Source organism: Hesperophylax consimilis, chromosome 1 (genome assembly GCF_061612785.1).
Source record: "Hesperophylax consimilis isolate HC1 chromosome 1, BYU_Hcon_1.0, whole genome shotgun sequence".
Taxonomy (NCBI): domain Eukaryota; kingdom Metazoa; phylum Arthropoda; class Insecta; order Trichoptera; family Limnephilidae; genus Hesperophylax; species Hesperophylax consimilis.
Genome location: NC_142836.1, coordinates 24,848,114 through 24,863,381, shown reverse-complemented (window position 1 = coordinate 24,863,381; position 15,268 = coordinate 24,848,114). Strand labels below are relative to the sequence as shown.

General features: G+C 40.5%; 1 protein-coding gene across 10 annotated transcripts in view; it reads right to left on the bottom strand.

Annotated features, from left to right (window-relative positions):
• The window catches only part of LOC149426506 (NAD kinase-like), a 94,941-nt gene that overhangs the window by 9,182 nt on the left and 70,491 nt on the right, over nucleotides 1–15,268 (bottom strand). For all 10 annotated transcript variants that reach the window (XM_089631288.1, XM_089631279.1, XM_089631331.1 and 7 more), the window contains 6 exons: nucleotides 14,238–14,321; nucleotides 13,360–13,489; nucleotides 12,307–12,501; nucleotides 11,360–11,462; nucleotides 10,224–10,469; nucleotides 5,043–5,200 (listed from right to left, as the gene is read on the bottom strand). In XM_089631288.1, coding sequence (XP_089487414.1) covers nucleotides 5,043–5,200; nucleotides 10,224–10,469; nucleotides 11,360–11,462; nucleotides 12,307–12,501; nucleotides 13,360–13,489; nucleotides 14,238–14,321 — 916 coding nt within the window. The remainder of the gene's footprint in view (nucleotides 1–5,042; nucleotides 5,201–10,223; nucleotides 10,470–11,359; nucleotides 11,463–12,306; nucleotides 12,502–13,359; nucleotides 13,490–14,237; nucleotides 14,322–15,268) is intronic.

Here is a 15,268-nt window from a genome sequence, read left to right as displayed (position 1 = left end):
GAACAAATTAATTATTGTCGCAGTGATTGATCAATATTATTATTCTGAGGAACTGGTTATTTTGGAATTTCTTTGGAACTTTTATAAAGAACCAATTCTACGTCGGTCTCTGGTAACTTGAAATGCAGTGACAGCCCATAGAAACCAGGCAGAATTCTCTCCCAAAAGACCACCAATGTATGTAATATGTTCCATACTAACAATGGTTGGTCCATTCCCATGTTTCTTTTACTTATACACTTATACAGCACCGAGTATAATGGTATACCTTGAGCTCCACACCCGCCGGCACCACGGTGGGGCGGAAGGATAGCGAGTGCGGGCAGATTGCCATGACCATCATGGTGGGCACGGAGAGATGGTTCACGTCTTATATCCCTTGTTTGTATTACCTATGATTCACAGTGTAAAGAAGTTTGGTGATAGCACCGTGTATAATGTATACCTAGATAAGTTTTATGACAGCACCGAGTATAATGGTATACCTTGAGCTCCACACCCGCCGGCACCACGGTGGGGCGGAAGGATAGCGAGTGCGGGCAGATTGCCATGACCATCATGGTGGGCACGGAGAGATGGTTCACGTCTTATATCCCTTGTTTGTATTACATATGATTCACAGTGTATAGAAGTTTGGTGATAGCACCGTGTATAATGTATACCTAGATAAGTTTTATGACAGCACCGAGTATAATGGTATACCTTGAGCTCCACACCCGCCGGCACCACGGTGGGGCGGAAGGATAGCGAGTGCGGGCAGATTGCCATGACCATCATGGTGGGCACGGAGAGATGGTTCACGTCTTATATCCCTTGTTTGTATTACATATGATTCACAGTGTATAGAAGTTTGGTGATAGCACCGTGTATAATGTATACCTAGATAAGTTTTATGACAGCACCGAGTATAATGGTATACCTTGAGCTCCACACCCGCCGGCACCACGGTGGGGCGGAAGGATAGCGAGTGCGGGCAGATTGCCATGACCATCATGGTGGGCACGGAGAGATGGTTCACGTCTTATATCCCTTGTTTGTATTACATATGATTCACAGTGTATAGAAGTTTGGTGATAGCACCGTGTATAATGTATACCTAGATAAGTTTTATGACAGCACCGAGTATAATGGTATACCTTGAGCTCCACACCCGCCGGCACCACGGTGGGGCGGAAGGATAGCGAGTGCGGGCAGATTGCCATGACCATCATGGTGGGCACGGAGAGATGGTTCACGTCTTATATCCCTTGTTTGTATTACATATGATTCACAGTGTATAGAAGTTTGGTGATAGCACCGTGTATAATGTATACCTAGATAAGTTTTATGACAGCACCGAGTATAATGGTATACCTTGAGCTCCACACCCGCCGGCACCACGGTGGGGCGGAAGGATAGCGAGTGCGGGCAGATTGCCATGACCATCATGGTGGGCACGGAGAGATGGTTCACGTCTTATATCCCTTGTTTGTATTACATATGATTCACAGTGTATAGAAGTTTGGTGATAGCACCGTGTATAATGTATACCTAGATAAGTTTTATGACAGCACCGAGTATAATGGTATACCTTGAGCTCCACACCCGCCGGCACCACGGTGGGGCGGAAGGATAGCGAGTGCGGGCAGATTGCCATGACCATCATGGTGGGCACGGAGAGATGGTTCACGTCTTATATCCCTTGTTTGTATTACATATGATTCACAGTGTATAGAAGTTTGGTGATAGCACCGTGTATAATGTATACCTAGATAAGTTTTATGACAGCACCGAGTATAATGGTATACCTTGAGCTCCACACCCGCCGGCACCACGGTGGGGCGGAAGGATAGCGAGTGCGGGCAGATTGCCATGACCATCATGGTGGGCACGGAGAGATGGTTCACGTCTTATATCCCTTGTTTGTATTACATATGATTCACAGTGTATAGAAGTTTGGTGATAGCACCGTGTATAATGTATACCTAGATAAGTTTTATGACAGCACCGAGTATAATGGTATACCTTGAGCTCCACACCCGCCGGCACCACGGTGGGGCGGAAGGATAGCGAGTGCGGGCAGATTGCCATGACCATCATGGTGGGCACGGAGAGATGGTTCACGTCTTATATCCCTTGTTTGTATTACATATGATTCACAGTGTATAGAAGTTTGGTGATAGCACCGTGTATAATGTATACCTAGATAAGTTTTATGACAGCACCGAGTATAATGGTATACCTTGAGCTCCACACCCGCCGGCACCACGGTGGGGCGGAAGGATAGCGAGTGCGGGCAGATTGCCATGACCATCATGGTGGGCACGGAGAGATGGTTCACGTCTTATATCCCTTGTTTGTATTACATATGATTCACAGTGTATAGAAGTTTGGTGATAGCACCGTGTATAATGTATACCTAGATAAGTTTTATGACAGCACCGAGTATAATGGTATACCTTGAGCTCCACACCCGCCGGCACCACGGTGGGGCGGAAGGATAGCGAGTGCGGGCAGATTGCCATGACCATCATGGTGGGCACGGAGAGATGGTTCACGTCTTATATCCCTTGTTTGTATTACATATGATTCACAGTGTATAGAAGTTTGGTGATAGCACCGTGTATAATGTATACCTAGATAAGTTTTATGACAGCACCGAGTATAATGGTATACCTTGAGCTCCACACCCGCCGGCACCACGGTGGGGCGGAAGGATAGCGAGTGCGGGCAGATTGCCATGACCATCATGGTGGGCACGGAGAGATGGTTCACGTCTTATATCCCTTGTTTGTATTACATATGATTCACAGTGTATAGAAGTTTGGTGATAGCACCGTGTATAATGTATACCTAGATAAGTTTTATGACAGCACCGAGTATAATGGTATACCTTGAGCTCCACACCCGCCGGCACCACGGTGGGGCGGAAGGATAGCGAGTGCGGGCAGATTGCCATGACCATCATGGTGGGCACGGAGAGATGGTTCACGTCTTATATCCCTTGTTTGTATTACATATGATTCACAGTGTATAGAAGTTTGGTGATAGCACCGTGTATAATGTATACCTAGATAAGTTTTATGACAGCACCGAGTATAATGGTATACCTTGAGCTCCACACCCGCCGGCACCACGGTGGGGCGGAAGGATAGCGAGTGCGGGCAGATTGCCATGACCATCATGGTGGGCACGGAGAGATGGTTCACGTCTTATATCCCTTGTTTGTATTACATATGATTCACAGTGTATAGAAGTTTGGTGATAGCACCGTGTATAATGTATACCTAGATAAGTTTTATGACAGCACCGAGTATAATGGTATACCTTGAGCTCCACACCCGCCGGCACCACGGTGGGGCGGAAGGATAGCGAGTGCGGGCAGATTGCCATGACCATCATGGTGGGCACGGAGAGATGGTTCACGTCTTATATCCCTTGTTTGTATTACATATGATTCACAGTGTATAGAAGTTTGGTGATAGCACCGTGTATAATGTATACCTAGATAAGTTTTATGACAGCACCGAGTATAATGGTATACCTTGAGCTCCACACCCGCCGGCACCACGGTGGGGCGGAAGGATAGCGAGTGCGGGCAGATTGCCATGACCATCATGGTGGGCACGGAGAGATGGTTCACGTCTTATATCCCTTGTTTGTATTACATATGATTCACAGTGTATAGAAGTTTGGTGATAGCACCGTGTATAATGTATACCTAGATAAGTTTTATGACAGCACCGAGTATAATGGTATACCTTGAGCTCCACACCCGCCGGCACCACGGTGGGGCGGAAGGATAGCGAGTGCGGGCAGATTGCCATGACCATCATGGTGGGCACGGAGAGATGGTTCACGTCTTATATCCCTTGTTTGTATTACATATGATTCACAGTGTATAGAAGTTTGGTGATAGCACCGTGTATAATGTATACCTAGATAAGTTTTATGACAGCACCGAGTATAATGGTATACCTTGAGCTCCACACCCGCCGGCACCACGGTGGGGCGGAAGGATAGCGAGTGCGGGCAGATTGCCATGACCATCATGGTGGGCACGGAGAGATGGTTCACGTCTTATATCCCTTGTTTGTATTACATATGATTCACAGTGTATAGAAGTTTGGTGATAGCACCGTGTATAATGTATACCTAGATAAGTTTTATGACAGCACCGAGTATAATGGTATACCTTGAGCTCCACACCCGCCGGCACCACGGTGGGGCGGAAGGATAGCGAGTGCGGGCAGATTGCCATGACCATCATGGTGGGCACGGAGAGATGGTTCACGTCTTATATCCCTTGTTTGTATTACATATGATTCACAGTGTATAGAAGTTTGGTGATAGCACCGTGTATAATGTATACCTAGATAAGTTTTATGACAGCACCGAGTATAATGGTATACCTTGAGCTCCACACCCGCCGGCACCACGGTGGGGCGGAAGGATAGCGAGTGCGGGCAGATTGCCATGACCATCATGGTGGGCACGGAGAGATGGTTCACGTCTTATATCCCTTGTTTGTATTACATATGATTCACAGTGTATAGAAGTTTGGTGATAGCACCGTGTATAATGTATACCTAGATAAGTTTTATGACAGCACCGAGTATAATGGTATACCTTGAGCTCCACACCCGCCGGCACCACGGTGGGGCGGAAGGATAGCGAGTGCGGGCAGATTGCCATGACCATCATGGTGGGCACGGAGAGATGGTTCACGTCTTATATCCCTTGTTTGTATTACATATGATTCACAGTGTATAGAAGTTTGGTGATAGCACCGTGTATAATGTATACCTAGATAAGTTTTATGACAGCACCGAGTATAATGGTATACCTTGAGCTCCACACCCGCCGGCACCACGGTGGGGCGGAAGGATAGCGAGTGCGGGCAGATTGCCATGACCATCATGGTGGGCACGGAGAGATGGTTCACGTCTTATATCCCTTGTTTGTATTACATATGATTCACAGTGTATAGAAGTTTGGTGATAGCACCGTGTATAATGTATACCTAGATAAGTTTTATGACAGCACCGAGTATAATGGTATACCTTGAGCTCCACACCAGCCGGTACCACGATGGGGCGGAAGGACAGTGAATGTGGGCAGATTGGCGTGACCATGATGGCGGGCACGGAGGGGTGGATCATGGAGGCACCAGCTGCCACCGCATACGCTGTGCTGCCTGTGGGCGTTGACACGATGAGACCTGCAAAAAATCAAATGTTGTTTATTTGTTATCTGTGGTTTTTAAATAGTTACACAGTTAATTATATAATTGATGAATCTCATAAGTCAACATTTTTCAAAGCTGGTAGAAAGTTTACAATATTCTAACGACCTTATTGAAAAACGTGATGAAAATTATATTCAATTGATAAACGACCGTGTATGTGAAAACATTACTAATATAGAAACTGACATATGTATTTATTTATTATTCATTAACGCCCTATCCGGCTTTTACAGAGGAAATTGACAATTTATTTATGTAAGTGTAACATAGTACATGGATAATAGCATAAGTATATTAAAAAAAAATCGAATGGTAATACTAAGATTAACATCAAATCCAAATAATTACACCTGATATTGTAAATAAAGCATATAATAAAGTTTCTAATATATATAAAGTAAGTATGTACAATAGGGTGGTTACAAGGTATAAGGTGAAAAAATATTTTCGTCCTAATGCCGGCCTGACCCCCCTAATATTTGCCATTTGTCTAGAAAATAAGATTTGGAAAGTTTAAGCTCAATTGGATAATGTTAACCCGTGCCTCATCGAGATTAAATATGAAAAAAACGATTTTTTGCAAAAAAAAAAAACTTAATTTAATCACTTTTGATCAAATTTTGTTTCCTTTGAACATTGTACATTATTAAACAATATAATAAACAACATCATATTTAATAAAATTAAATAATATATAATAAAACATAAAACAAACTTTTTTTTCAACTTGCAATGTGTTTTGATACCACTGCGGTAAATAGTGGTCGCTTCAACGGAACCTTCGTTTTGTTGGAGCAATTATTAGAGAAAAATCTTCTTTATTTAACATGTCGCCACCATATTTTAGAAATTATTCTCAAATCAGTTTTTGATTTAAAAATGGGCACAACTACTGGACCCCACTCAAATATTTTTAAAAACTTTCAGACTGGGTGGTCGAAGCTAGACAAGAAAACATAAGACATAAAATAGGGAATTCAGATGAAATATCATATTTTCTTACAGAACAATTAAAAAACCAACAGCCAAGGGATGATTACAAAGAATTAATTCAACTTTCGTTAGTTGTGTTAGGACGTAGGTACTCTCAAAAAAAAAACTTTTTTCAAAGTTCCTGGTGCCATTCATCACGCTAGATGGATGGCAAAGGCCATTTATTGTATCAAAATATAACTTTTCAGGGATCACTTTACATTAAAAAATTTAGAAAAAAAAGCTATCACTGATATTTGTTTATTTTTAATAAACATTTATGTAAAAGCGTGGTTTAACACCCCCAAACCCACTTTGGCCCCCAACCAAGACCTACAATTTTTAAAATCTCTTATAAAATATAGAGAAATCGATAAAGAACTTGCAGACAGGGCACTGTCTAAAACAGTCATACTCAACCTGCGGCCCGCGGGCCGCAAGCTATTTTGTGCGGCCCTCAATACATTTAATATCAGGAACATGATTTACAAAATCTGGCATTCTATATCACGTTAATTTGAGATTAATTGCGACTTTGACGTACAGACATTGAAACCCGAAGAGGATAGCCGTTGTCGTGTCAATATAAGAGTGTTGCTACTGCACACGCTAGATCTATTTCCAAAAAACAAAGATTTGACAGACAAATATGCGCGCAAATAATTTTGCTCGTGGCAACACATAGATTTTTTACAGCTCCAAAGTTAAATGGTTACCAGTGCTGCCAACCAAAGGCGATTTATCGCCATTTAGGCCAGTGTTGCCAAGGAAGGCGATTTATCGCCATTTAGGCTACTTAGAACGAGAATCGGCGACGTAAAAATCTAAAAGGCGGCTGGTCGCCGATTAGGCTACCTCAAATTTTGAAAAATGTGAGGAATTTTTCGAAATGGAATTCCGTAGCCACCCCCCCCCCATGGATTTCCAATATTTTGTGGGGAGTACTTATTTTGAAACATTTTTGTGGGGAATTATGTTTTACAGAAATTCTCTAACAACCCCCCCCCCATGGATTTCGAATAATAAAAGGGGGAATCAAGCTCACGTAGAATATTTGAGGGGAATATGTGGGCAGAATTACTGAAACTGAAATTTGGCTACTAAATGTTTGAAAAACGGCGACATTAGGCCAAGATCCGTTGGCAACACTGATTTAGGCTACTCAGAACGAGAATCGGCGACGAAAAAATCGATATAATATTTTTTGCGACCGGAAAAATGTGAGGAATTTTTCGAAATGGAATTCCGTAGGTACCCCCCCCCCATGGGTTTCGAAAAATTGTAGTGGGGAATTACATATGATGTTTTTGGTTGTGCGGAATTTTTTTTTCAGCGAAGTTCTGTAACAACCCCCCCCCCATGGATTTCAAATGAATTTTTTAAAACGGGGGTGGTGGGTTTCATGATATATTTTGTCATAGCAGTATAGTGTTGCGGCCCGCGTAGCTTTACAAATATATGAATGTGGCCCGCAGAAGAAAAAGGTTGAGTATCATTGGTCTAAAATGATAAATCATCTGAGGTACCTCAATTCTGAGCAAGTCGCATTTTCTTTCTTCTATGAAAATTTAGAAAAAAGTGTCAAAACAAGCATGGCTGTAAAAAGTCTACAATTAATTCCAATTGAAGAACAAACATGTGATAGGGATATGAAAGCAAAACTCAGTCTCCATCAAGTGGATAATTTATTGGACAAAGATATCGATTTTTTTGTTTCTCATCAAACTCTAAGGACGGGTTGTTTCGAAGAACTTGAACAATTCATCAAATTTCAACGTGATTTAATTCTAATACCTTTTTCCCATGTTCTTCTGCCTACTCTAACCCAAACTAAAAACCTAACCTATTTTGTAAAAAAATATTATTATACGGCAACACTTTTCTTTTTTTGGTTGGCACTACTGAAATTTCAAAAGTATTAAATAGTTGTTAATTTGATTGTTTTTAATTCACAGTTGATAAATAAAACATGGTTTCTATGTATCGCGTACGAAATTTCAAGACCCTATAACTCAGTTAATAGTGCCGACCCCCACCTAATTCTTACAGATTCGGATTCCCCAGCCCTAAATTAGTCTAAATCAAGTTCAATTTCGGTTATTCGAGTGACTCCCCTAAACCGAATTTTACCCCTTGAAAAATCGAAAAATTGTAGAGAGTGCGATTTTATTTAGGGAATCTGCAAAAAAACTGTCACTTCACTTTTTTATCTCACTTACACAATAAAAAAATATTATAATAGTTCCATCATAGAAATAGAGGGGGCGGCGATGGCGGCAGCCTACAGGTTACATTGCAATGGCCAATGGAGAGGAGAGTTGCCCAGAAACAGTCACACGGAGATAGGAATAAGACTGAGGGCAATTAGTCCGACGGCTGGGATGAAGCAGGACGGCAAGCAAGCCGAATACTTCTTCGGACAGCTGTTTAAAGTGACGTACCCCACAAGGGAGGAATGGGACTCGGTCCCAGGTCCAAACTCCAAACAGGAACTAATCTGGTTCACAGACGGGTCCAAGATGGAGGAAGGAACAGGGGCCGGGGTCTGTCTACAGGGATCTAAGAGGGAGCTCAGTATACCTCTAGGAATGCACTGCACTGTGTTTCAAGCTGAGATGAAAGCCATCTTAGCCTGCGCACAGGAGAATATGAGTATCGGGTACAGAAATAAGAACATAAACATATGTTCGGATAGCCAGGCGGCCTTAATGGCACTGGAAAGTAACCGATGCGACTCCAGACTGGTGATGGAATGCAGGACTATCCTAATAGAACTGGCGACCATCAATAAAGTAACCCTGCTCTGGGTACCAGGACATAAAGGTATTGAGGGCAACGAGCGGGCTGACGAACTAGCAAGGAAAGGGGCGAAAGCACCACTTGTGGGATCTGAGCCGGCCGTAGGAGTAGCAGCTTGCCACACCAAACTACATATCAAGAGGTGGGTCAAATCCCAACACTGGAAGGAATGGAAGAAGGCACCCGGAATGAGGCAATCTAAAGTACTCATAAACGGACCGGACCCTAACCGAACCAGGCAACTACTCGATATGGACAGAAACTCACTGAGGGAACTGGTAGGACTATTAACGGGACACTGCCATCTCAGGAGACACATGCAACTGTTGGGAGTGGAAAACACCAACATCTGTAGGAAATGTGAAGAGGAGGAAGAGACTCCAATTCACCTATGGTGCCAATGTCCCGCTCTGCTGGGAATAAGGCTCAGATACCTGGGAAGACACAGTGTGGCACCAGAAGACATCGCCACATATCCAATGACAGCCCTGGTGAACTTCATAAAAGGGACCGGGTTACTGGCAAGGGAATGAGGTAAAATGGGAGATAGTACAATGGGCCTATGGCCTAAGTGCTCGCGGGGAACGTAAGTAAACCGCCTCCGACTATAAAAAAAAAAAATAAAAAAAAAAATAATAGTTCCCATCGTTGACTTGCAAAACCCACTCTGGAATATTTCGGAAATCTGTAGATGTCATGAAAAACTGTTTGGATAACTTTGAATAAAAAAAAGAATGTATCACATTATTCTTTTGATATTTAATGAAAAATATTAATCATTTTTTTATTTCCAATTTACATTAAGCACTTTTTATGAATTGTGGAAAAGTGTGATTTTGCAAGTTGACGACTCATATAATATATATAATACCGCCCAAATGCCAAAAACCTAATTGTGGAGGAGAGACAAAAAACATTTGAAGAGTATCAACTTTTCATGGCACATTAAAACTATGTTATGGCCGATAACCGATGTTTGTTGTCTGGTGTTACTTATTTGCCGCTATGCAAAATATCTAGTGGTAGTTTTAAGAACTAAGTAGACTGACATGTGGAATTCGTTTCATTATCGATTTTCATAAAAAAGTGATTTCAGGCAATTCTTTTTAAAGTTTCTTCGGCGATGATATGTAAACCTTTTATCAACCTCAATATCTAAAAGTCGTGATAACAATTATTATTATTATCATATAGATAGATTTAGACGATTGAATATCATGCTTACCATCTCCCTGCACGCTGGTGATGTGTTTCCCATCGAGGAAGAGGTCTATGTTGGAGAGGTATGGCGAGGGGCCGCGGTCGATGACCACCTCGTTGAGCACCAGCAACGTGGAGGGTGGGGGAGTGGGGTGGGCTGTTCCAGGGCGGGGGCCGCCGGAGCTCTCGCCACCGTCCTCCTCGCCCTTCCGGCCGTCCTTGCGGATTATCACACAGCGCAGGCGGGAGCGAAGGGTGAGGGCTGCATCGCCTGGAGTTTATTCATTTTTGGTTGAAATTACATATAAAAGAGAATGCTTTAATGGGTTCCATAACAAAACAGAACATATTTATGAGAAACCGGTGCGTGTGTGTGAAACTCGACAGACACAAGTGGAACACCACACCCGTTCACACATGTTGGCTTCATGAGAATGGGTCGTTTCTTCGATTCGTTTGTGTTTATGTCGGCTCGTAAGTGGAACGAGCTACCGGCATCTGTTTTTCCTCCTTCATATAATACGGGCCTCTTCAAAATCTCCATTAATATATCCCTTCCTTCAGCCCATACCTTAACCCCTATCGCAACGCTACCCAACCGGGTGGCGACATGGTTCCTGTCGTTATAGATGGGGAGCGCTCTTCTGACGTGACACATTAACAAACAAAAAAAAGTGAAGGCAAAAAATAAAAACAAAAAACTTGCCTAACCAAATATTTTATCATGTTTGGTTTTGTCACTGTTCTGTTTTATCTGGTTCATGTGCCAAAAGTAAGCCTAAGTTTTCCTTACTTCGTGTGAATTGATAAAACATTTTCAAAGATCGAAATTCTTTCTTGAACGGGTAAACAATTTCATTGGCCTGTCGCCTAGGAGTCAAAAAGTTTGTAAATAAATTGGTGACTTCTTTCAAATCCACAGACCATACTTCTAGAGGATAATATGTTCAGTACCAGTTGCACTGCAAGTTAAATATGCACCAATTTTGTTGATTTGAGAATGCACATTCCTCGTTATGAACTAACATTTTTAACTCAAAAAAAAAAAAACTTGAATCCTGCAGAGGATTTCTTCGGAGATGACCTCCATTTGACTGTTAGATTGGTAAAATAATAATATAAAACACTTCCTACGCAACAGTTCACTTCTATAATAATTACCTTCTAAAACATTGGTGACTTGCTCCTGGAAGTTCTCAAACTCAAACGGAGTTAGAAACCCGAGGGATCCAAGGTGGAAAGCCATCACAGGTGGCACCGATTGCTGAATGAACAGAATAAATAAAATTATCATTCATTTATAAACAGTATTGTTCCATAAACTTTATTATTATAATCAAATTTCACAACCCACTATGAATAATACAAAAAAAAGATTTCACAAACTAAAAAAGGTATTTTCAATTATCATTTGCGTTATCACTAATACTTACTAAACAGTATCACTAATACTCTATTCATGTTGGGAGTCATTAGGTTACCAGCCTCTTTTTCTAGTCAACGATAGCGCTCAGCAGATGCAAAAAACCTTTATTTTATTTCCTATTCACTTTTCATCAATGTTCTGTTTTGTCGCTGAACAAAAATCAGGATGGCAATAATGGGGTATTTTCAAGAACTATGAACACCTTTAAAAATTTGGATTCTGATCATTGTACTAAAAATGTTTAATTTTAATATTTGCATTCATAATTATTGATTTTAAAAACAATCTAAAACTTCACATTCCAAAACGTTTAGGTTCCAACTAAATAGAAAACGCCAATGTCTGGTTTTATGGCTGTCACCAATTTCGCCCGGCATGACATCAACACCGCCGAATTCTCAAATAAAAACGAATATGTCATTTTGGCCGCAAATAAAAAATGGCACATTTTAAATCATTATAGAAAAAATATTTTTGTCAACATGAAAATAAAATAAAAATTCTTTCATTATTGTAATTTTTTTCAAGAATAAAAAAAAAAAAGTGAAAATGGCCTATTGCATAGCACCCATTGTGAAAAAATTAGGATGGTAATATGTAATTACATTGCACTCTACATTACAAGGGTAACCGGTTATCTCAAGGATCAAAATAATTTAATAAAATATTTTGCACAGCTTACCTGAAACAGAAGGCTAGCATACAGCAAGGTGCCATCGCCGCCCAAGCAGATGATGAAGTCTATCTTGTCGGTGAGGTCGTCCTTTCCATCTCTGAAGGTCATCAACCGATCTTTTATCTGAGTAAAGTCGGTATAAGGCTGCAGTTGGCTGTCGTCCATCACGGACGATTCCACAAACACCACCATGTTTTTTTCCTGGAAATGTAAAATGTTTATCATTTGGCTGAAGGAGAAACCGGTGTCAAGATATGTAAGCTTAGTATTTCTTAATTCACAAGTTAACAGTAAAACCATGTAAAAGTGTGTAAATGATTATACGGCAGAGACCGATATTATATAATATGTAAACTTATATTTCTTAAGCCACAATTAAAATCATTTCAAAAAATGCTTCAATTCTGAATGGAACCGATAACTGAAAGTATCTCACGTAGGGTCATCCCACTGGACCTGGACAGTGGGTATGTTATATAATTTACATAATAATTGTTTCATTGAACTCGTAGCTATTAAAATCAAGTAAATAAAGTGTGTAAATCATTATACAGCAGAGACCAAATATTATTTTACCTGCTAGTTCAGGAAAACCAAGAGTTGACAGTATAAAGTACACTAATAAAAATAAATAGTACAGTAAATATGATAATAATAAAATTTATTCAGTCCGAGCATAAACTATATTACCTCCTTATCTTATTATAGTAATATTATAATAAAAAGGTAATGCATAAAAAATGCAGTACAGAGTTCACTGTACAGCATAGGTAGTGATTTTCCCACTTTTTTGTGTCAACTTTTTTTCCACCTTTCCATTTCTAATAAGACCAGTAAATTATTTATTTTTTACTGATGAAAGAAAAAAGTAGAAGCAGCAATTTTTTTTAAACAGTTTAACAGTTCTTTCTAGCTCCTCAGGCCTAAGGCATATTCAGAACATATGTCAGAAGTGAGAAGGTCGAAGTATTTCCGCTTTGCAATAAAATAGAGAGAATTGACCGCACGCTTTAGCATGTGACTAAAGGTGCAGATAGTTTAGTACGCAGACGACCTCACCTGAATGAGCCAGTGCACGAGCTGCACAAAGGGCGCCAGAACAGACACATCGCGCACCTTCTTTATCACCAACACGGTCAGGGGCGGCTTGTACCACGTCAGCCGTTGGGATGCCGGGTCCTGGATTTGCCTGGAATTAGACAACATAACATATAATACATTTAGCAGATATGAGTCAAAATAAATTTGTTTGTAACAGACTTGTGACAGTTGTTGTAAGTGTTGAAATAGAAAATCACAGCTTTTCGTACGTCCATTGAATATTATACCAAAGTTTCTAAAAAGTGATATATATGATCAACGCCTCACTTAATAAAAAATTATCATCAGTTCATACATAATATTGTGAAGTTGATGCACAGGGATAAGCGGATAGGTGGCCCTTGGGAACACTTATCAAATCTATTATGATTCTGTTATCTAATCTTTCTAACAGGAGTAAAAACTCCCGTGTACAGCCGCTCCACTTATTGAACGAGTTCAAAGGTTTCTGCAATTGAACATTGAAGACTTATTACATTGTCATGCCCAATAAATTCGAATAAAACTACATGCTCTAAAAAGTCAGACGAAAGAACTAAAATTTCACAAATTCTAAATTCCATTGGTATGATTTACTCCAAAAATATTCTTAGACCTTTATTCCGAACTTTAAAAAAATCGATGAATAGCCAAAATTGCATTGTTTTTTTTATTTTAAAATCTTAGAATATTTTTTTATGTTTTACAGAAAGCAAAAGTAAAAATATTTGTGATCCTGTGATCGACGGTTAATTAAAGGAAGGTGAGGACTAGGAATGAAAGATAACATAAGAATAAATGGGCATTGTCGAACAAATAAAATAAATAGGGGTTAATTAAATTAGATAGGTACTCACATGACCATGGCCGAATTTTTCATAATCCTCCCACATGGTCCAAACTGCTGAATCGGCGACGGGGCATTCAAGGAACGCGTTCTCCTGCAACAAGTAAAACAATACCAATGAGGAAATGTATGTAATTTATGCACTGAGAATACTGCATCGTTCATATTGCCAGAGCAATCATAGAATACAAAACTATATCGTCTACCATGTTGCCAGAGCCATTGTGGAATACAAAACTGTATCATCCATATTGCCACAGCCATCATGGAATACAAAACTATATTGTCCATATTGCCAGAGCCATCACGGAATACAAAATTTATAATCCATCATATTGCCAAAGCTTTTTTTATAATCCATCATATTGCCAAAGCTTTTTTTAAACATTAATCCCACACAGGAGGCCTTGAGAAAAATAGTTTTCCTCAGGGGCTATGTCATCTTTGGGGATGATGTGTTGGGGGTTTTTTTAAGGAAAGGAAGGGGAAAAACTTCTAGGGAGAAAAAAAAGTATGAGGGGTGGGTAGGAATCTAGGGATCGGTGTGTCCAGGAATTATGGCGAATGATCTATCCCTCCCGCTGCAGCGCAAGGCGATGGGTCAAGAGAGATCAGTTGGAGAGGTTAAAGGGTCTCCCCAAACCAGCCTCTCCCGATCCGGCAGCTAGTGGACAGGCGCATCCTGAACTCACCTCACCCGATAAACCCGGGCACCCCTGCTAAGTCACCAAACGTGGCAAATTACTTGGGGTGACCTATGGCAGAGGTGTTGGTTATCCAATAAATGGAATATATAATGTTATAGTATACAAAACTATATTTAAATACTGAAGACAATATTAGTGATTTTTTCAAACGAAAATCTGAAACAGAAAAATCAGAAAAGGAAACGGTCACATCTGGTCCCAGATGTGACCGTTTCCTTTTCTGATTTTTCTGTTTCAGATTTTCGTTTGAAAAAATCACTAATATTGTCTTCAGTATTTAAATATTATAATTTGAGGTTTTACTCAATAAGTTATTCCGAAAAATAACAAAACT